Source organism: Dicentrarchus labrax, unplaced genomic scaffold, assembly GCF_905237075.1.
Source record: "Dicentrarchus labrax unplaced genomic scaffold, dlabrax2021, whole genome shotgun sequence".
Classification (NCBI taxonomy): domain Eukaryota; kingdom Metazoa; phylum Chordata; class Actinopteri; family Moronidae; genus Dicentrarchus; species Dicentrarchus labrax.
In genome coordinates this window covers 17,895,506-17,919,170 of record NW_026136709.1, presented here as the reverse complement: position 1 = coordinate 17,919,170, position 23,665 = coordinate 17,895,506, and the positions used below count along the sequence as shown (strand labels likewise).

The 23,665-nt window shown below is 40.4% G+C and overlaps 1 protein-coding gene across 1 annotated transcript in view; it reads right to left on the bottom strand.

Annotated features, from left to right (window-relative positions):
* Nucleotides 1-4,078: 4,078 nt before the first annotated feature.
* The window catches only part of LOC127369372 (protein disulfide-isomerase TMX3), a 32,068-nt gene continuing 12,481 nt past the window's right edge, over nt 4,079-23,665 (bottom strand). The window contains exons 10-16 of the mRNA XM_051410657.1: nt 22,704-22,802; nt 20,911-20,968; nt 20,640-20,693; nt 16,910-16,966; nt 12,930-13,059; nt 11,325-11,393; nt 4,079-7,405 (exon numbers count right to left, since the gene is read on the bottom strand). Coding sequence (XP_051266617.1) covers nt 7,136-7,405; nt 11,325-11,393; nt 12,930-13,059; nt 16,910-16,966; nt 20,640-20,693; nt 20,911-20,968; nt 22,704-22,802 — 737 coding nt within the window. The 3' untranslated portion in view covers nt 4,079-7,135. The remainder of the gene's footprint in view (nt 7,406-11,324; nt 11,394-12,929; nt 13,060-16,909; nt 16,967-20,639; nt 20,694-20,910; nt 20,969-22,703; nt 22,803-23,665) is intronic.

The following is a 23,665-nucleotide window of genomic DNA, read 5'->3' as shown; positions in this document are numbered from 1 at the left end:
GATGTTATTACTCTCTGCAGACGCTGTGTTATTCCTCCGTGGCGTTGGATGCTAAAGTGGGCTCAGTAATGACCACTAACAGCACTCCACACTGCTGTTCCAACGAATAGCACATCAGGAGCGCTTGTCTCTACTCGACTTGTCATTGTTCACATGAACTCTCAAAGGCATCTGGTTAATTTTAAATGCATTATTTTTCTCCAGCGTAGGGATGCAGGGGCGTGCAGAAGGGCATGGGTGGGATTGTCCTTCCCTGGAATCTTTTTGATCCCTCCACAATTAGTGCCCTCAAAATAAAGTCTTCACTGATTTTGTCATTTTAAAGTTCTCCTGCTTTTTTATCAAGTTGAAATGATTATGTTGTTCATTTTAATATTTTGTGCAGTCAAGCACACCTAACCACACACATACACTGATTAGCCGCAACATTATGGCCACCGACTGGTGAAGTCAATAACACTGATTATCTCATTATAATGGAACCTCTCCCACCCAGACTACTGGGTCAGAGCATCTCTAAAACTGCAGCTCTTGTGGGGTGACTGAAGGTAGAAAAATCTTCCTAGCAGCACCTACATTATTTCTTCAAACCGTGCAGACTTAAGTGTAAAGACAGCAAGTGATGGTTTTTTGGGAGGTTACTTCATGAAGTCACTGCTCCGGGGCTAAGGAATAGTCCAGCACATACGACCCAGTAAAACCACAAACTGCCAGGCAAACTCTTTCACCCTATTTCCAGTCTTAATGCTAAGCTAAGCTAACTGTCTCCTGACTGTAACTTCATATTTAGCATGCAGACATGAGACTTGTACTGATATTTGCATCTAGCTGTCTGCAATAAAGTCCCAGAATATCAAACTATCACGTTATGTGTTAATAAGTATGTCTATGTCCTACTCTGAATTGAATCTCATGTTTTTTGTTTCAATTTCTTCTTCTCTTTTTCCTTGTTTTGTGAATATTTGTTCAAATTATGTGTATGTTTAGCACCAAACCGGATCAAATCATGTACTAACAAGATAAGAAAACCGATGCTGAAATGTAAAACACTGCTGTTGATATAAAAGATAAATAGGATAAAAGGATAATATCAGACATCAAACAAGCAATAAATATTTTAATACACCAGTAAGGGTCCAAACCTTAATTAAACCGAAGGCATAAGTCACATATCATCTTAGCTACAGGTATAGGCTATTAATTAGAGAACTAAATTAATATTTTAAGACCACTATAAGGACATTGATCCGATCGTGCTTTGCTTGCTGAGCTCAGGGTTGACAACGGAGAGCCTCCCCAACAAGCCAGTCTTGAATCTTGCTCAGGGCTTCATAAACACAGGTTTATAACAGTATACAGTATAATCTACAGAAAAGTCTCTAAAACCAGACACCCCTCTCCGAGCTTGTGACCCCACCCATTGAAAATGTTGTAGATATGCCCCTGAAAGGATTATTGTGTAAAAGCTCTTAACTTAAATAAATCCCACTTTCTTCCCAGAATATAGCACTCATCTCTTCATGTCCCAGTAGTATTTCCTGGGATATCCAGTTTTTAGGAGTTAAAGGGCTTAAGAGACTGTTCCCACAAGCACTACCATTTCTACAGTATGTTTCCTGAGCAGCAAAAGGAACTCACATCAACAGGATATGTGATATGTGCATACATTAGAGTGTGTTTAAGTCTGTATAAGGGTATAAAACACATGAGGGTTGTGAATGTACCATCATTAAAAAAAAACTCAGCTGGCTACCGTCTATAAGGGGGCATGGCAGTAAGCTCTGAGCCCAGCACGCAAGTCACATAACTTCCCTCAACATATGTGTGAAGGGACTAAGGATCAGATTAAACACAGGCAGTGACACATACACACGGCAAACACTCATCCATGTGTTGATGAACCTGTTGTCTTCCTTGACTGTGAAAGCTGATTTTTGAAGCTCCTTGGATAATCAGGTTGGAGGACGGTAATAGCCTGTGGCAATGGTGGGAGTGACGGCATTGGTAGCTGCGCTCAGGCTCGTCGCCTCCGCCAGATACAGTTACGTCTAAGGTACTGTAAGTCACCCTGACCCCCCTGAGGGGACAGGTCCCTTGAGTAAATGGTCACGACCTGGGCAACATCATTAGGCGATTGCTGTGTGGCAGCAACTCCTTGGCAGAGTGATAAGCAGAAACACTCTTCTGGGAAATGCTTACAGTGCACTTAGAGGTGACAGAGATAATATGGGCCATGCACTTGTTATTCTCTGCAGAGCTGCACATCATTTGTACGCTTCAGCTATAAATAAAGCTTTGTCACAAACCAAGATACGGAGTCTGGATGATGCACTGAGCTGCAAGCGTACTGAAATCTGTGATTTCTAATTGACCGTTTACTAAGCCCTTCCCCCAAACAGCAATTGTCCAATCATAGCTTATTGTAGAGTTCAGGTTTACACTGCATCAAAACAGAAATTATGATTAAAATCTATTTAATGTGTCCATAACACCATGGTCTTTCTTTCATTTTCTTCAAGTTGAAATAATCAATTATCAGTATTTAGTTTACCCAAGCATTGTAGTATCTGTCTCTGAGAAAAGAGTTGTATTTTTGACTCTAATGTGATGTTCTTATGTTCTTTTCAACTGGCAGATATTATCCTCTACAGGAGTGTGAGAGAGTGTGAGTGTGTCTGTTTGATGATTTTTGATGCCGAAGTTCTAACAGCTTTGATGGACAGCAGACATCTTCGCACACATTTTCACAGAGCCCTGAAGAAAAGTTTTCAAAAATGTCAGCCCATTCAGATGAAAGCAACAGCAACAAGCACCATCTATCGACTGACAGGCTGACAAGCAGCTATTAAACCCAGTTGAACTGTTGACGTGAAGTCACAGCACCAAGAATAATCATAAAGCTCAGCGAGATATTATCTATGCCGATGATGGAAACAAAAAAAATAAAACATACTCAAAACAGCTGTTTACTGAAGGGAGGTGATATCTCAAAAGGGCAAATTTGCCCGCATTGTTTGTGTAATTAGGCATTGAGGTATTTTTTTAAAGTGGCAGCAAACAGATGGACTTTGCAGCTGCAACCATCTATCAGCCATAACGCAAAAAAATACTGCATCTCTTACAGGGTCTGCAAAGACTCACAGAGAACAAGTGTAGGTTGGTTTCCATAGGGAGCAAAGCTAATCAGCCATTTCTAATTTTTGGTTTGAGTGACACCAACCGAGCTCGGAACACCCTTGAAATACAGGCTCGAAGCATTAACTCAAATATCCATCTATCGCTTTACCTTGACCTTTCATGCGACCCAAAACCATTAAACAACTCCCATGTGAGTCAGAAATGAGATGATTGCTATCTCGCCTTAATTTGCCATTTCAACATAAGACGGACGTCAGAATGAGCCACCAAGTGTAATTGCCCTTGTCTAGTGCGCTAGATTGTTGGTTCTCCGTAAGAAAGAGACAGCAGGCGTCCTTCATTTGCCACACGATGAACCTCATTCTCAGAATATATAGCGAGGTAATTGAGCGATGAATTACTTTTGCATCAGCACCACTCAATGACACTGATTCTGATGTAGTAATATATTATCTCCCCCTTTGTGGCAATTTATCCCCAAAATGACAACGAATGGAGAAAATAAATGAACCTCCTTTATTAGATCTGAAAAACAAGCTATCAAACTTCCCAAAAGTAACAAAACATTTTTTTCTGTCTCTCCAAACTGTGGGTCAGGCTTTAGAAAGTACACTGCATTATGCTTTTTCATTATGTTAAGTCACGTCTCTGGGCTTGACTTTTGAGCGCTGTCATTCCCTAAAGAGAAGAAATAAATGAGTTTCACATCAACTAATGCAATCAGACGCGGTTAAACCGGGATCTCCAAAAATTTGATTATATCTGCTATAATTGAGTAGAAACCTCTACCTAGGATTATATTGTCGGGGGGAAAAAAACACATTTATATGTGTGATAATTGGAGATAGATGGAGAAATAGACGTCTAAATGGAAGATAATTTAAAAGAGAATAGACAGCATATGTAGTGCGTGAGATTGAGAAAAAGATACCAGTCAACATGAAAAAAAAAAAAAGAGGACAGTCTTTATTTCAATCTTTCAAACCTGTAATAAAGTGTGACAATCTCAATTCAAACCCAAAGAGAATGGTAGGCAACTACAAAGACCAGAAGGCAAGGCGAGGGCATGGTTTCCTTTAGTGCAGTTTCACAGTAATAATACAGATAACCTCTGTAAAAAAAAAATTTAAACACAACAGGTGTGCTAAGTCCATCAAGGTTACAAGATTTACTGAGCTACAAAAGCACGATGAAATGAGTAATGATGAATAACCAAAACCGGACATTTTATTACTCGGCTACAATTTTTAAAAAGGGTTACTGAACGGGGGTAAAGATACACAATAATAGCATTAACAGCTCAAAACATTCATTACCATTTGGAAATATCTTAATTCAAGGCCTGCTCAGTATCTTAATAGTTTGCTCAGCTGTCACTGCGTCAGATGCCTTTAGAAACTCCAGAAACCTGGACCTAGAGCTAAGATTACTTTATCTACTGTTCCCAAGGTCAAGAATGAACTTAATTCTTATTCATTTCAGCGCCGTAGTCCCCTAAGAGAAAACCTGTTATAGAAGCATTCATTACTCATTTCCAACCTATAATTGCTTTGTAGCTCTGTGAGTTAAATACAATGCATGAATGTTCCAGCTGAATAATGTAAAACAAATGATTATCTTGTGTACCCCTCTGAAAGGAATAGCTTGATATATTGGGAAGTAGTCTTACGTTTTAGGTAGATGAGTAGATGTACCTTTTTTTATGGAACGTGCCAGCAGCTGCATTAGCTTGGGTTAACATGAAGACTGGAAGCAGGGGGAAACGACTAGCTTGGCTCTGTGCAAAAGGGGCCAAAAACTGCCTACCAGCACCTCTAACGCTCACTAACACGTTACGTCTTGTTTTTGTTTTTTTTAATCTGCACAAAAGGTGTAAAGACAACATTGTGTGGTTTTACAAGGGGCTTTGTGTGCAGACCTACATCCTGGTCAGGCCCAGTGACTTTCCTGGAGTCTCGTCATCACTGTGAGGTTTTCAGGCGACCAGTGAAGACTCCCAGGAAGTCCCTTAAGTGTTTGTGTGGTCTGTGATATAACGTTTTAATTAGTGAGCTTTAGAGGGGCTGGTAGGCAGACTTTATTTTATTTTTGACAGAACTAGGGATGGCTGTCTTTATGCCAAGCTAAGCTAACCAGCTGCTGGCAGTAGCTACATGGTTTCCCTTCAGACGAGGAGAGAGGTTTCTCATCCAACTCTTGGCAAGAAAGTGAATGAATGTACTTTCTAAAATGTCAGACTATTACTTTCAATCATCAGCTTCTTACTTGATGAGTGACGTGGTCCAACCTGATTATTTAAAATGAGGGATTTTCATACAGTATTTGTGTTTTATCTGTGCTCTTCTCACTAGTTTGAAGCGGGCAGGGATGCCTCGTAAGAAAGACGATGTCAGCGATTTCCATGCACCAATCAAATGGAAGAATCTTAATGACAGACACTGGGAATTTTGCTTCAGTTTCCATGGAAACACCACTTTAAATCCACTGTCAAAATTACACCCTGACTGTTAAATACATGTTTTTATTCATATTGCTTTTATTGTTTTTCTTTGTTAGTGATGTTTTCAGGTGCTTTGACATGCCCCCGCTGCCAGAGAGGCAACACTGGGCCCAAAATCCAACAGGGTGCACACTCTACTGCGTATTTTTCATGAAAATGGTATTACAGTGGGAGTAGCAGATTTTTTAGGGAACACTTTTCATGAAACAGGCTGGCCACTTGAGTCCACGAGGAAGCCGTAACCCCTACTTGATTTCAGCTATTATATACACTTTAGTCACAAGGGTTTGAAAATAGGATAGAGATGGATTTCTAGGCCTGGAGAAAACTTGCAATAGCGGGTTTTAACAAAAGGAAAAAAAAGGGGGAGGTAGGAAGACAGTCCTAATATTTTGTACGCTCAGTGTACTCCTCAGTGCATTGGGATGTAAACTTCAACCTGCCTACTGAATTCAATATAGCAACCAGTGATGGAGGACAGATTGAAATATGGAAACAGACAGAGCCCGTCTATCTGAGGAATATGAGTTGTTAAAAGCCGCGGGAACTACTGATGCATGTTATGGGTGTCTGCTGTACAGGTACAAGCCATATACACTGTGAATTTTTAGCTGGTTGGTCATGTTGGGCTGAAATTAGTTGCCATATTCCAGCATCAGACAGACTGATACCAATTACCATTCCAGCTTTTTTCATCAACTTTCCGCACAAATGGACACTAACAGGTGGCTGGCGTGAGAAATAAGTTGTAATGCTCGGCACTTTGCATCCCTAGAAGAAGAAGAGTAAAATGTTTTCAGGCAGTAACATACAATAGAAAAAGCACAATTCATTTATGGCAGATTTTCCTTCGTGGGCACTTCCTTTGCTTTCTACACTTGTCAATCATTATACATGATAAATCTACACCTTGGGTTGGGAGAAGAGGGGAACAAAATGTCTGTATTCAGTTTGAAGGCTGGATTTATCTCTTAACTATTGATTATAATCTACCATTTCTAGGATATCATAGCAAACTAGAAAAACAAAATAATCAGAAGTGGTTGGGAAATGACAAAAAAAAAAAAAAAGAAGAAGAAGAAACTATAGTAAGGGCATTTAAGATTTAAGTGGTTACAAAACAACAACCTAACAATGAGAAAATGTCACACATTACATGGAATAAACCACTGACTGGTCGAATCATAATAAATAAGTGGTATGTTTGGTTCACAGCCAAGCCTTCTCTTCTCTTGAACTTTATGTGTTTACACTCCATCATTAAAAGGCTGTTAGTTTTAAACATGATTCGATGGCTTCACAGCTGACGTTACAAAGTGACACACAGAACTCAAAGACGGGAGAACAGTCTGTGCTAGAGGGGCTTTGGGGGGATGGGGGGGGTGGAGTGATATGAAAAACAAAGAAGCAGAACAGTAATACATTTATATGTCTTTGAGTTTCATGTCACTGCATTTGACTAGGCCTATCATCCTCTATCCGACGGGAGCCCCTGTGTTAATCGGTTTTCTTCTCCTCGGGATCCTTCTCTCCAGCATCATCTTCCTCATTCTCGCCCTCTTCAGGGCCCTCCAGCTCAGCGGCGCATTGCCTGTCCTCCTCCTCTTCTTCCTCCTCGTCAGTCAGGCCCTCCCTCTTGAGCGCGTCGATGTCATCCGAACCGTCATCCGACTCAGCCGTGCAGATGCCATAGCACATCAGGCTAATTACACCCAGCGGTAGGCCGAACAGGAAGCAGCCCAGCAGCGGAGAGCTGCGAAACACTGACTGATGTAGGAAAGGAGACAACAAGAGATGAAAGGGAGACAGAAAAGAGGGAAGTGAGCGGGGAGGGAGGATATGGAGACAAAAGTAAAGTTTGAAAGAGATGCGGTGGGTTGAGAGAAATATAGAAATAATGGAATAAATGAAGACAGCAAGAGAGGACAGAAGAGAGAACAATATATGAACTTTTTGCACAATTAGAAGGCATTCAAGCATGTTTCCCCTAACAACTATAAGAATCTTCACTTTTCTGAAAGCCACTACACTGTAGATGTAATATATATATATATAAAAACATCTATGAACATTAGCATCATTGATGGCTTGGGAGAAAGCGCCACTAAAGTGTATACACACAACAACAATAATACTTAAAGAGTGACTTAACGTGGCTATAGTTGTGATCTGTTGCACCTATAACTACACCCAACAGTGATGTCACAGTGTACTGACAGACTCTAGGGTACGATTCGAAATCACTGCATCTTTCGGCAGGTCTTACAGAGCCTCCTTATGTCAGAATCTAGTGCTATGCTTTTAGTATTCATCATGCTTGGTATATGGTGGAATTTGTATTTATTTAAATTACCACGAGCCTAGTCTGGTTATAATCCTCTAAATCACAATCTATATCTTTTTCTTTTTGAGCAATTCAAATAAGTCTGGCGTGATGCTCACTGGCAGCTGTTTCACATGGTTCGAGAAACAATTGACCAATCAGTGCTTGGTAGGATTAAGACCACATCATCCTACATAGCCAACTAGCTTCTTAGCTACATCAATGAAAAATATCAGAGAAATTGCGACAAGCATGGAGGAGATATCCCTGTACAAGTTGTTGTCATTCCATTTTGAGCAGTACAGGTAACTCTTGAATCTGAATATTACTTTGATCATCCTGACAAACTGTTCATAATAAACGCTACCGGAGCTTGTGTCAACTGAAAATGACTCGGGCAGGACGAATACATCAAAACCGAACATGGGAATGATGACAACAAGTTGCAAATTCAGTCTGCGTAACGGCAGGAACAGCAGCACCGGTTAGTTTCCATGTGCAGTCTGCCATGTGCACAGTTCCTGATGTGGTACTAAAAAAAAAGGTAAAATGATAGATGTGTTACTGTGACAGTAGCGAGAACCAGGGTTCAAAAAAGGGGCGAGCAGCTCATTTCTGCCCTAGGCCCCCAAATGGATTAATCCAGCCCTGACCTTTTTTTCTCAGGTTCACACTCAAAACAACAAACACACTAACACTTATCTCTTTTTTCCATCTCTCTCAGTGCTTCTTCAATGTAGTACAGTACAGATGTGGAGTGAGTATCTGGCTGTTTAATAAAAGTGTTTCATCTCTTTCAACAGCCAGTGTTTACAATAGTAAAGAGCCCCCCAGCTATTAGGTAGAGGGAATTCAAAAAATCCTATTCAGAGGGCACATCCAGAATTATTTCTGAGAAAAATCGCAGACAGGCTTTTATGTTTTTAGCGACGATTCCACATTTTTATTCATTCATTTATTCATCGATTTGCATTACGCCATTAAGCTTTGCGAGCGTGTTTAGAAGGCAGGTCACAAATCATTTGCAGAAACTCGGGCAGGCTTTAATATTTTAGTGTTAATTAAATTTATGTCATGTAATTTTAAAGATGTCTCTATTATGTTATATTGTTTGTTTATTCTATCTTGTCTGAACTTGTTTTTGTTTTGTTTTACACTCATAACCATATTGGAGAGTTGTACCCTTTTATCTATAATCCTTTGGGTTTCTCATGCTTTTAAAATTGTACAGTTTGAACTGGAATAAATAAACCTCCAACTTCAAACACAAGCAAAAGGTCTTTCTGCACACTTTCTGTATTCCTCACTTATAATAGGCTCCCCCCCCATGATCACAAACTCAAACACACATCTGCATGTGTACAAAGGTTGCGTGCACACATACTGGGATGTTTCTTGACTGTGAATTATAACTAAACTTTTGCTCCAGTTCAATGATCTGTACAGTAAATGCACAGTGCATAATGCTATTTGTTTGGGAGTATCTGCTCCCTGGTCACATCCATGTTACTGAACTTGCATGTGAAATTAAGCATGTACTTCTCCACTCCTGCAAACCATGATCCCTCCTCTCCTGCAGGCACAACAATACCCAGGTCACTGAAGGACAACTTTGCAAGTCCTTCTTTAAATGATCTCGGTGATAAATGAGTCACTTGGCCTTAATATAGCAGGATACATCAGAGACAATGTACCTAGAAGGGAGTATTCGGTCACAACTTCTGTCAGCCACTGAGCTGAGAAGAAGAGAAATCTCCACATTCCCTCCAGTCATTGCCACTGCAAGAGGGATGGTAATTGCCGGCGCCGTGTGATGCTAGATGAGGTAGAGATGGGTATGCTATGCTAACACATCTGGCTATGAGTCATTGGGCCTAATGTGGCTGCTCCCTCATGCTCCTGTCAGACGTGCATTTAGATAGGCTCTCCGGGGGCAAGGTGATGGCTGCTGCCTATCTGCTTTGCATCATATCATGTCACTGTGAGCAAGACTAGCCGTGGTGACGCTTGGTCCTTGCTAAATTTAGGAAAGCAAGAGCAGAACAGAATTTCATTTCTCTTACAGGTGTAAGCCGAGCCCATCACACACGGATTACTTACTTCTGTGCCACCTGCTAGTATTTGCTAATGAGAAACAAATGCACACTATGCTCTATAATATTGTGTCTGTATTGAAAGCTTTACTTCTGTCTAAAAGGTCTTATTCTTACACTGATTCCATTTAAAAACCCAACTGTCAAACCTGGCCTGAAAGCTAAAAATATGTCTGCAAGGTTAGGTTACTATACCTTCTATTTCTTGAATGAAATTTTTAATTATTTTTCAGGAGTTCATCCCTTTAACAACATTGTTAGACTTAACAGTGGAAATGTACCGACTGAGTAGAATTACAAAACAGCTGCATTTACATTCCTATCACACCCTTGGTAAAAATAAATAAATAAATAAATAAATAAATAAATAAAACACCAGTTTTCCCAAAAGATCCAACTACTTAGAGTAGAAGTGGGAGGAGAAGCTCAGCCTCAGAAGTTCAGTCTCCTGACCTCCTCTCCTCCCTAATCACTCCACCTCCTCCTGCTCTGTTGCCTGTTTCTCTTTCCACATACTGTGTTTACAGCCTGCATTGCATATTCTCAGTTGTACTCCCTGTCTTGTCCTCTGAATGTTGTTTTCCTCCCAGAGGGAAAGAGCGGGGCACCCGGGCATTTGTTTTACAGTGCTGCTGAACTTGGCGCAGCTTGCATACATACAGTATTTACCCTAAATTGGTAAACACAGTCAAGGTGAGGCATGGTGTGAAGCATATCAATAAGTACAAGATGTTCAGCAGTATAATAATTAGTGGTTTAACTGTAGATGGTAAAGAAAGACCGAGGTACGTCAGTTGGGTAGCAGGTCACTATAGACAATCAAAATTAGGGCAAAATAATAGCTTGAAATGAATGTAAAATAGACCTTAAAGCTGCACTAATCAATATCTTTTTATATGAACAATGGGTCAGATGACTATGTGTAATGTTAAAGGGCGATAAAGAGATTTATCATGCAAGTTTGCAGTTCCCATTAGTTTTAGGGAGTGTTTTAGCATCTTTCAGCTCATTGTTTTGGTTTATGGGCTGCAATTATACTGTTTTTGCTTACTCTCACTCCACTCATCAACACTGTTTCCAAGCTAAACCCACTGTACGCAACCTTTCCAGCACCAAATGGCAGACAAAGTAAGCTGGTGAACATAGCAGAGCATTTAGTAGCTGAAAAGCCACATGACACAAAACTTTTTGAGCATCTTAAACTTCAAAAACATATATATTTTCAGATCGTCTACATGTAGCAGCCTAGAATAAAATCTCCCCAACTTACCATAATGGTGGATCTGGCATCAAAGGCCACGCGTTTGATCCTCTGAATGACGCCATCACCTCCATATGCCTGCAGGGAGACAGATCATTTAATGGGCACAGGGGAGCTACTGTGTCTACTCCATCCCAATTATTTCATAGTCACCAGCTTGGCATGTACAATTTGATGCAATTACTCAGGAATAATACCTAAATAACAAAACAATCATCAACATGTCAGTAAAAACTTCTAAACTACTCATGCAGTACGCACACAGAATTATCTTTTAAGTCTCAGGTACCCAGTCATATGGTCAGTACATCGCAGGCATTTAGAATATTGTTTAATTAACCGCTCCGCTGCACAAAATTATCTGATGTGTCCGACTCTCGTTTGTTCAGTGTCCAGCGGTTCGACTCTGCCTGAACTCATTTATTGGCAAAAGCACCCGGGCAGCCAATGAGTGATCTGTCCCGACGCTAATTCGTCAGGATGGCCAATTAGTGAGCACTGACTAAGCAGGCCTTCTGTGAATGAGCTGAAAGTGGGCATGAGATGATTTCTGTGGAAGGAGCTGTTGCACAGACTGCATAAGTAGTTTGAGAAGTTTTTACAAACATTTTTACAAACATTTTTACAGCACATCGTTGGGAGTTGTTCTTTCTTAATTGCAAAAGGAGCAAAGGACTTAAAAATTGAAGCCAGCCTATGTACCACAAGAGCAGTGAGTGAGGATTAAACTTTAAAAAAATGTATCTATTCGCTATAAACCTGCTAGAGAGATGCCACAGCCTGCCAACTGTCTCCTCCTCTGGTTGGTTTATGCTTCATGCAAGGATTAACACGCCGTCTGTGTACCTTAATGTTCATTCTTTTTATGCTTCTTATGGAAAACAATAAAAAAAAAATTAAACAATTTTTCCCTCAAGAAAAAGAAAATAAAAAAGAACACCCATGAAATCTAACAGTAACTATTGTTACTTTCTTGCACGGTACACATTATTTTTAACTCACATTATTCTGTGTTTTTACATGCAGCACAAATCAGCCTTGAGACACCTCACGGCAGGCATTACCAGCATGATGTAAAGAGGTTGAAACTGTCCAGGCCTTGGCAGAACTGGACAGCATTAACGTGGAGGTTTCTGTTGCTGTATTTTGGTGGGAGGTGGTTTGTTTTACCAAGCAAAAAATAGCACAGACCTTTCTTGGAAAAAAGGACAAGACCTCTGGCTGTTTGGCTTATGGTTTCATACATCTGGTGGCTTCAGTGTGGTACAGAGAAAGCGATGACATTTCTTTTCCAGATTAGTGTACACACTACAATACAGAGTCATGTAGTAATTTCCGTGTTTGACTTAGGAGACAGAATTATTGTAGATAATCTATTCAGAAAGGAAAGGAATATGAAATCTGAACATGCAAACCGAGATTGCAGAAATATCTCATCTGGTGAAAATATTTTCCAGGGACGACTTAAAATGCAATGCAACATGCTTGATTAATGAAGACTACTGGTGTGATTACAGTGGTACAACACAAGGGGAAAGGAGGGGGAGGGAGGGCTATACTGAGCTGAATGCATAAACAGAAAGCAGGAGGAGAGGGAGAGGAGAAGATTTGGACCTGTGCAGAGCCGTTCAAAACACCGTTGATGAATTGGACCAGCTGCTCCATGGTCTCAATCGGCTCACTGGGCAGGAAGTACTGCTCGTTGGATGTGTTGAGGATGATAACGGAGGGCACTGACACCTCGCTGAGAAAAACAAGAAACAGCTTTTAATCGTCTTAACCTCAGAACCTTGGACTGCCATTATCAAAGCGCATCATTAGATGGGAGCAAATTGTGGTTTTGTGAAGAACAAATTGTGAGAACAAATTGGGAGAATACAATAGCGAGATAAACAAACCCTTTGTACTCAGGGCAACCCAACTTTTCCCATGGGCAATCTTTCAAAGAGAGGGTTTTTCGTCTGAAACAGGCCAGACAGCATCGCCTTTTTCCTCAAAGTGGCATTTCTTCTATCTTTTATGCAAACAGTGTGCAACTCAGGGGCTTTATGGGTCTTTGGCGGTCACAGTAAAAGAGACCTTTACAAATTACAGCTGACAAGTGAATCGCAGGGAGTCCAAACGAAAGCAACTCTGCATCCATGCTGAGGCGTATAACATACAGTACACAGAAAAGCCCAGTAGTCGGGCCTCATTTCTGCAGGACACACAGACACACACACAGACACACACACAGACACACACACACACACACAGACAGACACAGACACAGAAACACAGAGACACAGACACAGAAACACAGAGACACAGACACACAGACACACAGAGACACAGACACACAGACACAGACACACACACACACACACACAGAGACAGACACAGACACAGAAACACAGAGACACAGACACAGAAACACAGAGACACAGACACACAGACACACAGACACAGACACAGACACACACAGACACAGACACAGACACAGACACAGACAGACACAGACACAGACACACACACACACACACACAGACACAGACACAGACACACACACACACACACACACACACACAGACACACACACACACACACACACACACACACACAGACACACAGACACACACACACACACACAGTACGCTCTGGAGCCCACTTATTTTCGACAAATCAGCAGAGGAATTACAAAGCCCAGTGAGATAACGAACAAGGTCATATAAACAAGCAATCCCTCTTTCACACGTCTCACACAACACCAAACCCTGGCTTAGATAAGGTATCCTAGCACTTAGATACACATACACACGAACAGGCACACGAACGGTCCATCACGCTGCTGCCACCTCACATCCCCGCGGTGTTACTCAACCCGGCAACAAATTTCACACACACGCACACGTATCCATCACTGTCCCAATCCACCACCCAGCTGAGATCAGGAGTGCAAACACACACGCCCGTGCAGTAGAGTCATCAACGCCTCACGACTCTGTCCAGCTGAGATCCGCAATCACATGTACGCACACACACACACACACACACACACACACACACATTACAAATGCTTATTCCATCTGACATCCTGCCGACTCCAACAGATGGCACCCATTTAAAATAAATATGGATTAGCCTATTCACCTCTGTGAGTGGAGACTACTGGGGGGGTTGCCACCCATAATGAAGGGTCATATACTGTACTCTATAGAATTAGAGCTGGCAGAAAGCACACACATTTAAAGTAATTTCCTTCCTGCTGCCAAAAACAGCTGCCATATAACTAGAGCTAATTTTTGTTTTCTATTTTTAAAAAACACACAGGAATTTTATCCGTGTTAGTCTGAAATGTTATTATCATATGGATTTATTTATTCATTTTGAAGGAATAGTTCAACATTTTAGGAACTATGCTTATTTGCCTCCTTGACAAGAGTTAGATGAGAAGGTTGATACCGCTCTCATGTCTGTGCGTTGACTATGGCAGTGGGGACAGGGGAAATACTTTGAGGGAAGATGAGGGTAAATGCAAAGAAATTATTATACTAATAATAAAATATAAATAAAATAGAGAAATTATTACTATGTGTATTCATATAAAATGTAATTTAGAATAATATATAACATACTGAAATCTTATTTGACATCCCCATATTTCTAATTGGTTAGCTAACTGCCTGGATTTACCTCCATACTTGATGAAAAGACAGAGTGGTATCGAACCTCTCATCTAACTCTCAGGCAAGAAAACAAAACTTTGAAACTATTCTTCAAAATAGAAATAATTAAGTGGGGAAAAAAACACCCAAAAATCCAGGTGAAAACTCGATTTGTTTTTGTCGTCATTTTTTTATTTTTATATATATATTTAATTAATAGGACTCTTGCTCATTATCAGAAGTTCATTAGAGCCTACCCCTCGCCCCCGCCAAGAGTTTTCTTTTCACTCTCTGTTACTAGAGGCATTTTTTGAGCTTTAATTATCGCAAGAGGACTTAATTAAAAAACTGTGATAATGATAATCACACTGTGTCCAGGAACCATACATCTTGGACATAAAACCTGGATATTCAAACCGATCTGCTCCCTTTAAAAAATAAAAACATGGTATTCGTCGGTAAGAAACACTAAAATCAATAGAATCATTGAAGTAAACATACACTTTATTCGTGTGTAAGTTGAGACTTGTCTTTGTAGATGGAAATAGTGTTCATGCTATTCTGAATACTATTTCTATAATACATTTGTCGGAGGTTCCACAAAAGTAATTTAGCCTACAAATCAAATGACCACTGGTTTGTGTGATCTGTGTTACACGTCTTCCCTTCACACAGACTTTTCAGTCACCTCACATCCCTTTTAAAGTTTTTCACAGCCCACGATGCATGCCGTATAAGGGGTTAGCGATAATCCAACGTTTAAACAGAGGCAGAGACAGCCTCGGGCTTAGAGTGGTGCTCATGTTGTATGTGTGTATTCATGAGTGTGTGCATGTGCCTCTGGTGAAAGCAGGGGCAGCCTTTACGCCAGACAGACCGCTGCCAGAACACAGTAATCGCTGTGATGACAGAAAGAAGGATAAAAAGCCATCAGATTTATTTCCATGGCTCTCCTAAGGGAGAGAATTAGTGGACATTGACAGGCCAGGATTTCATTCCTCAAAGGAGGGCAATTAATCCTGTGCTGCAGCGGCCAAATTCAGTCCTGTTAAACCCAGAGAAATACATATTGTATGTACTCATACAAAATTAGGAAGGCTAATCACCTCTTTTATCCTTAAATATAAACACCGCCTGTCTAATTTCATCCATGCACCGGGAGCCCGTTGGTTGAATGTAGTCATATTTCCGACTCACTGACACACTTTTAATTACACAGGACTTAGAAGGCGATGTCTGCTATAATCTCCTTCATACAAACAATGACATGCTCAAATTAAAGTAACATCCTGTTGCGGTCTATTGCACTCGGAGATTCTCATAGAAACACACACGGCAGTATACAAAGACGCATAATTAGATACTGTACGTTAGTAGACACAAAACAGACTTGCCGACTGCTACAGCCCTGCTGGCCTGTAACACTAGTGGGGTCATGTCTAATTAAAAGTGTGGGATGTCAGTTGCAGGGCCTCTCAGATGCAAGACACACCAACAGTCGGCCTCAGCCTGGGCGCAAAAGCTACTGCAGCAGGGCTCTCTGCATCATTAGCGCTGCTCTTTGACAAGCTATTACAACACATGACCGCAATAGATATAATCCATGCATAGCCTTATCCGTAAATTCCTCATATGCTCCTCTTACTATCCTGTACTTGCAGAAGCAGATTTGCAGGAGCATGTGTGAAAGTAGGGGGGTTAAAATTGCCCAGAGCATTAAAAAAAAAAAAAAAAAAAAAAAAGAGAGAGAGAGAGAGAGAGAGAGAGAGAGGAAGAAATGACAGTCTGTCTGTATAATTGACTTCTCCACAAGAGAGCATCTTTAATGGCAGAGGCTGGCATTACAAGTCAGTCCAAACCTGCTTAAGTAGCTGACGGGAGGTAATATGAGGTAGAGAAAGAAGAGGATGACATGGGAAGAAAGAGGTAAGGTGGGTGTGAGACACTCACCCCATAATGAGGCTGTTAATGTAGTCGTTCCCATCCATGTGGCCAAACTGGAAGTCCCTGGGGATGAAAGACAGATCAGTGGCATGAGAAAGTGAAACAGTGCATCAAAAACAACATACAATAAGGTAAAATGAGCCCTTTTTCTTGTCTCAGTGGACTACAGCAAACTGGGACGCCAACTTTCCTGCACGACGACACACAAATATGAAACCACTTTGAATGGAATGGCATGTTCTCACTATGGAAAACTGGCATCATTTTTGTCACTGCAGGAAAATAACATATCCCCAAAGCTCCTCTCAGGTTTCTCCTCGTCTTTCCCACCACAAGAAAGATTCAGGTGATTTCTCTAAACGATAAGGCGGGAGGAGGAATTCAATTTGTATCTCATTGTGCTGCACTATGTCTGAGCAAGAGTGTATTGTGGGTAGACTAGGGGAGGGGTGTTGCACGTGTCCAGGGAAACCAGTGACTTCCACTGAATGACTGATTACGGGGGCCTCTACATATATATTATATTCATACTGAATCATAGCTACATCTAGCACGTTCGTCCCCTGGGTGCTACACACAATACTGCCTGCGCTTATATCAGCGACATGATAATGAAGAGACTGAACCATATAATAAATCCAGAGGATGCAATATAAAATCAGTCTGTGTTAGTGATAATCTTGCTGACAATAGTGAGCCAGACTGGGAATAAAGCTCATCAAAAAGTCAGTTAGTAACTTCTGCTGTGAAAGCTGCAGCCCTGTGAGTTATGGATCAGACATAGCATGTGTGCGTGTGTACGTGTGCATGTTTGATGGGGAAACAAAATGTGAAATTAAATTCCTTCCTTTTTTGTTAAACCTTATTGTTAATCTTTTGTCTACTCAATAACCTTAATATTTACAGGTCTGTTTCCCATGTGCGCGCATCTTCCCACTCCTACTGACACTTCTTGGCCAGACCACCGCGCAGAGCGGCCAAGAGCGCCGAGTAACTAACTGAGAAACTTACATGTGTGAGAGGAGGCATGGAGTGAACCGAAGGCAAGACTGCGCAACACATTTTTTCTGGTAAATACTTTCAGATTTTCCATGAGAGTTGGGGATTTTGGCTGTTTACTTAAACATTCCCTCTGGTGTATGTGTAGTTATTCGTTTAACTCCCTTAAATTTTTAGAACTGAAAGTAGATATTTGTTGATGTTGGTCCCGTCATGTGGTTCCCATGAAGAGAGGAGTGTGTTCTGAAGCCAGATTTCAACAGAATTTATATTCCAGGGAAAGTCAGTGTGGGGGTGAATGGCATTATAGCCACTGCCAAATTATAGAAGGTTTTCTACAATATGTCACCATCAGGCTTTAAGCTCTCAGAGATACGCTTTTATTATACAAGGTGTCTTTGCAGAAAGGAATAAATTATTGAACAACCATTGATGTTGTTGTGTTGTGTTTTTTTAAGTATGATAAATACAAGGGCTTGGGGAGAAAAATCACCCACACATGCACTCTGGACAGGATTTAAATCACAGATTAGCATATGCAATATTGAAGTATTCAAACATAAAGCAGGCCTCAGTAATATTTCTCAGTAAATAAAGCTTCTTATTCAGATGGCATACATTTTTGTAAAAAAAAAAAAATCCTGGAACAAAGTATTGGCTTGCATTGCTTTGTGTCTTTTTTTTCTTCCTTTTTTGAAATGGTACCACTGTGGGTGCCAATGTTTGCCATTTTCAATAATTTTCAAATTCATAGTGGCATCAAGACATTTTTACATCTGTATTCAGCGATTTATTTAGGCCACATTGTGCAGCACAACAAGCGATAAAGGTGACATGGAAAACATGGTAGGAAACATGTTCATCAGCTAGTTGCTACCTATGTTTGCTGTTTGGTGTTGGGGAGGAAGCATACAGTAGTGCTGCTAAAGAACATAATGTCAGTTTATAGTGTTTATATAAATATTTCAAAAGATATTTTGTTTTGAAAAGGAAGCAATGTTAAAGTTGCTGGCATATGTTATTTCTTTTTAAGTTGTATTTCCTAAACTTCAAATCTTTAAGTATATACACACACACGATGATTTTTTTAAATATTCCATGTACTCCTGACAACAGAATAATCCACTATTTACCTATATAAAGGGCCCAGTAACTGCAGAATCAATTGATAATTTATTTGTGGGATCAAATTACATATTTAATCCACTGTAACCATAACATGACTCATTAGTGCAGCTTTAAGATGTTCTGAAAGTGTTAAATGTTAAAAGTATTGCCTTTCAACAAGTAAATACCATCTTTCAGTCTGTGAATTTGTGACTTGACGTGAAGGCTTCTTGTCTAGTCTTGTTGCACCAACCTTCTGTGCTGCAGCTGGCACATAAAAGCCAAGACAATAATGACTAGTGCAGAATTTCAACCGAATACACACACCCACTAACTGACAAAATCAGACTTTCCCACAAGTGCAATTTGCGTGCATGTAGGCATGTGCCTTTTTTTCCCCAGCAGACTAGCTCCCCCTCAGATTTGAGATTTGCATTCATTGTTCTGTCAAAATGCTACAAACGGTGGGTGAATACCACGACATTTATTACTGCATCGAACGGAGTCGGCTCATTCACATGTCAGTCATCACCTATGATCCCTTTGAGTCTGTGCGCTGCCTCCGCCCACCATCGGGGGCGTCACTCAAGCCCTGCGACTTGTAATTACAAGTACCCGTTTAGGTGTGTCAGAAAACTGCAGGCAGCTCTGATCTCAGTGGGAATCTCAAACTCAAAAGTCTTCAAAAAAAGCAGCGCTGGGTAGTGTAGCGGATAGCAGTCTAATTGATGATAGGGATCTGTGTAATTCAATCAGTCCTAATGGGAATGCCTGGTGAGGGAGAAACACTTTGATCAGGGCGGTTTGAGATACACCTCTTCATTCAAAAGCAGGTATCTATGTGATGAGGCAACATGGTCAATGATGGAGCACAGTAAAGAACTTAAGCATGACATAATGATGACATTTAGATTTTAGATTTTTTTCTTTTTATATTAATCCTTTTGAGGAAATCCTCTTGTTGCCAGCCACCCTACTGGGTGTGATCAGAGATAAGGGTCAGCTACAAAGCACCTTGATGAATTGAATTCGAGCCACTTCAGCAGAGCACTTGTTTGTTTTAACCTGGGTACTCCAGCTGAAGAGCGACCTACCTACTGTAGTCACTAAATCATCCTGTCACACACATACGTGTGTTTCGCACGTGTGTGTTAAACATTTGGGTAGCTGTGCTCTTGCATCATCTCCGTTTTCCACAGTCAACCTTTGCTATGCAACAACAACAAAAATAGCAAGTATACAGTTGCTTTTCCCCTTTTTTGGATTCAGTCCCTTGTTTTAATTGGGTCCTCTCCAGTCGAAGTACAGGTCGAACAAGGTAGTGCGTAACATAAACATCCCATCTCCAGTTGTTATTGCACAATTGGAGCTGGAGAAAACAGAACATTAACCATTAATACAATACCGAGCTGAGTTTTTGACTGACAGCTGAAAAGAACACCTATATTTGGAAGCTGACATTTTGCATAATTACCTTTCTACTGAACCTCAACCAAAACAGACGTGCCCTGACAAAGGCATAAACTTGCTTGTGAATAGACAGGCGGTGTTCCCCAGTGAGTGCACCTTCCTAGAATAAATGTATAAATTGGATGTTCATCTTTCACCTCATCGTGTAGCCGTGCCTTACCTGTTAAAATGTTCTCTGTATTCCTTCGCCACCCTCTGAATCAAGGTCTTTAATCTAAAAGCAAATGAGAAGAGAGTGAAATACCACATAAGTCGGAGTCTAACCTTTTTTTAGCCGATGCCTGCAATTTGTGGGAAGATCCAAACAATAACAGCGACTCTTATCTCTATTTGAAAACTGTGCACTTAGAAACAACTATTGTGGTAATCGTGGTAGCGTATGGGAGTCATTTATATAGAGCCCTGCTTTTTAATTTCAGTGTTCTTTGTACCTGCCACTCTCCTCTGTGGGGTCCTTCTCATCGATGACTGCAATCGCCACCAATTTGCCTGAGGTGGCAGACAGGGATTACAAATCACAATCACACACACAAAAAAAGAGGGTGGGAAGACAATGGCAGGGCTGATAAGAGGCTCTGGAGGAGACGAATCACCTCTCAACAGGGGAAAAGAAAGAGAGAGGCACCGAGAGCGTTTTATTCATTCATCACTCAAACATTGAGCTAGTTTAGGCTTTCTACTTGGTTTAACAGGAAACAAGTGGTCACTTTCTGGTAGAGGAGCTATTTTGGTGCCATTCAAAACCCAAACCCACTACATGACAAATAGGTCTACTTAAAAAAAACTGTTACACAACTTAAAAGGCCTGTTATTCAGACTTGTATGGTTTGAGGCTAGAAACCCCTTGTTGCTTGGATGAGAGTACCAGCCTGCCCCCTGGTGGTCACTGATGGCGGTTATGTGTCAAAGGTGAGGTTATGTAAAGACAATGGACAGTTGGGGATCATGAAAAGGAAAAAGCTGCACTTTTCACTTGTTTTTGATCTGATTGTGAGTTTTTACACAAAACTTTGGTTTAAGATGTTAAAAGTATGCAGTATAGTCTCTCCTTTATGTGGGTTGTTTGTGTTGTGGTTATCAGACATACTATTCACCCTCTTCCCTTGAAGAACAGCCTTTCAATGTTCCCGTTCACAGCAAAAAAAACAAATCTAGTGTACTGTTAATCCATCAAATAACGGATTTTGGTTAAACCTGTATTTAGACAAGGGTACCAGGTTTTGTGTAAGCGTGACTTATGATGTGTGTGATGGGGCTTTTAGAGCATTAAAATGTCACTCAACCACCTCATAATGAGCCCAAGTGCATGAAAGAGAGACTTTTGAGACAAGGCTGTTTATACCGTTTCCTCAAATAAACTTCAAGCTAAACTCTTCGATCTAAGTTACTGTAACAGTCTGAAGCCACAGAACATGCCGTCTTTAATCAGTCACACAGGGTTTATCCAATTAAGATGCTTTACAGATCCCTTTGTGTTCAGGACTACCAACACTAAACAGCAAATGTGGTATGGATGGGTTAAAGACTGACTGCACGCAGCAACAAATGTAAGCAAAATCCAACCGTTGAGCATCACTGATCTCAGTAAACTGCACATAAAGAGGTAAACTACTGTGTCTAATATTAAAAAGCAAGGCTTTCTCTGCACAGAGCATCAGTTTATTGTCTTTAAGAGACAGTTTGGGTTTCATTCTTGAGCTTAAATTCCCTGTTGTGTGTGTACATTGGAGCAAGTAGAGTAGCACGGTCTAAATCAGTCATAGCCCCAATATACAATTAACACTGATATTTCTACAAGGAGCTTTTGGGAGGAGCAGCTCTAAAATTGTGTGTGAAATAGAATTTGTGCATATTGTGCTCATGCATTTCAAATTATATATGCTGGTACGCATTCTGTAATTAGAAATGTTTACTTTGGTTCCATAATTTGGTTAAATCATTAAGAAAAAAATGACACACAAGATAAAAATATTATACAAATAAACACTTGTGCTCACAATCAACAAAACATTTAAAATATTTGGAAAATAAAATGGAGCCGAACCAATTATGTCTATTAGTCAAACAGCTAACAGTAAATTAATTGCAACCATTTTGATAATTGTTTCCTAGTTCATGATTCTCAAATGTGAGAATGAACATTTTGAAGAGCCGTACACATAAAAATGCTGTAAAACATATGAAAATGAAATATTATGGATGACAAATTGTATGTACACGCCACCTGTTTCTCCAAGCTCATATAGTGTGAAGCCATCAATCTGGAGGTATCCTTGGAAGCGCTCCTTGTTCACCCATGATGATAAACTAGAATCTTCGTACTCTGCAACACAGGGAAACAGAATCTTTCAGAGGCAGAAGCACAAAAAAGCCTATTGACATTCAGGACACAACCTGTCTATATTAAAAGCAAAGCAGAGCAGCGTATTGATGCCTGGATTGTAAGAAGATCACAGTGTTTACCACCTGTACGCTCTCTGGGGAATAGAGAGAGGCACACAAGCTGAGCATTCATAGACAGAGGTCAGTTAAACAATGATCAGAAATTGTTTTGACAGAGGGTTGCCTCTGGGCAGTCAGAGAGGCTATTTTGGGCCTGAAACTGAAAAAATGGATTGTGACTCAGTGAGCAGATTGGGAATCAATCGAGAGGTAAACAATCAAAAAGGTATAAGGTTGATTGTCAAGAAAGAAAACATTTTGTTCAGCCTGGATTGTTACCAATACAGATGTTGTAAAAGATTAATTTGCTATTCATTAAAAAGCCGACTGTCAAGAATATAAAAAAAAACTGTAATTTTCATTCACAATGGATTCCGTTTTTTTGTGAGATGCTGTCTCACCTGACCTCATTTTTCACAACTATTACACTTTTCTGTCTTCCAAAAAGCACATTTGGTTTGTTAATGATTCTCCACACATTCGTACATTCATTTTCAGGACACAGTTTGGGGAGATTTTTTACACATTTGGAGTGAATGCATAATTTAACAGATGCATTAAGGCAAAAAAAAAAAAAAAAAAAGATTAAGTGCAAAAAATAAATGAAAAAACAAACTGAAGTAAAATAAAGGATTGCTTCCTGAATGTGAACCACATGTTGTTGCTACCCTAACATCTGGAGGCAACATGCAAACTGGCACCAGAGTCTGTTCCTCCAGGGTATAAATAGGGTGTAGCGAGGCT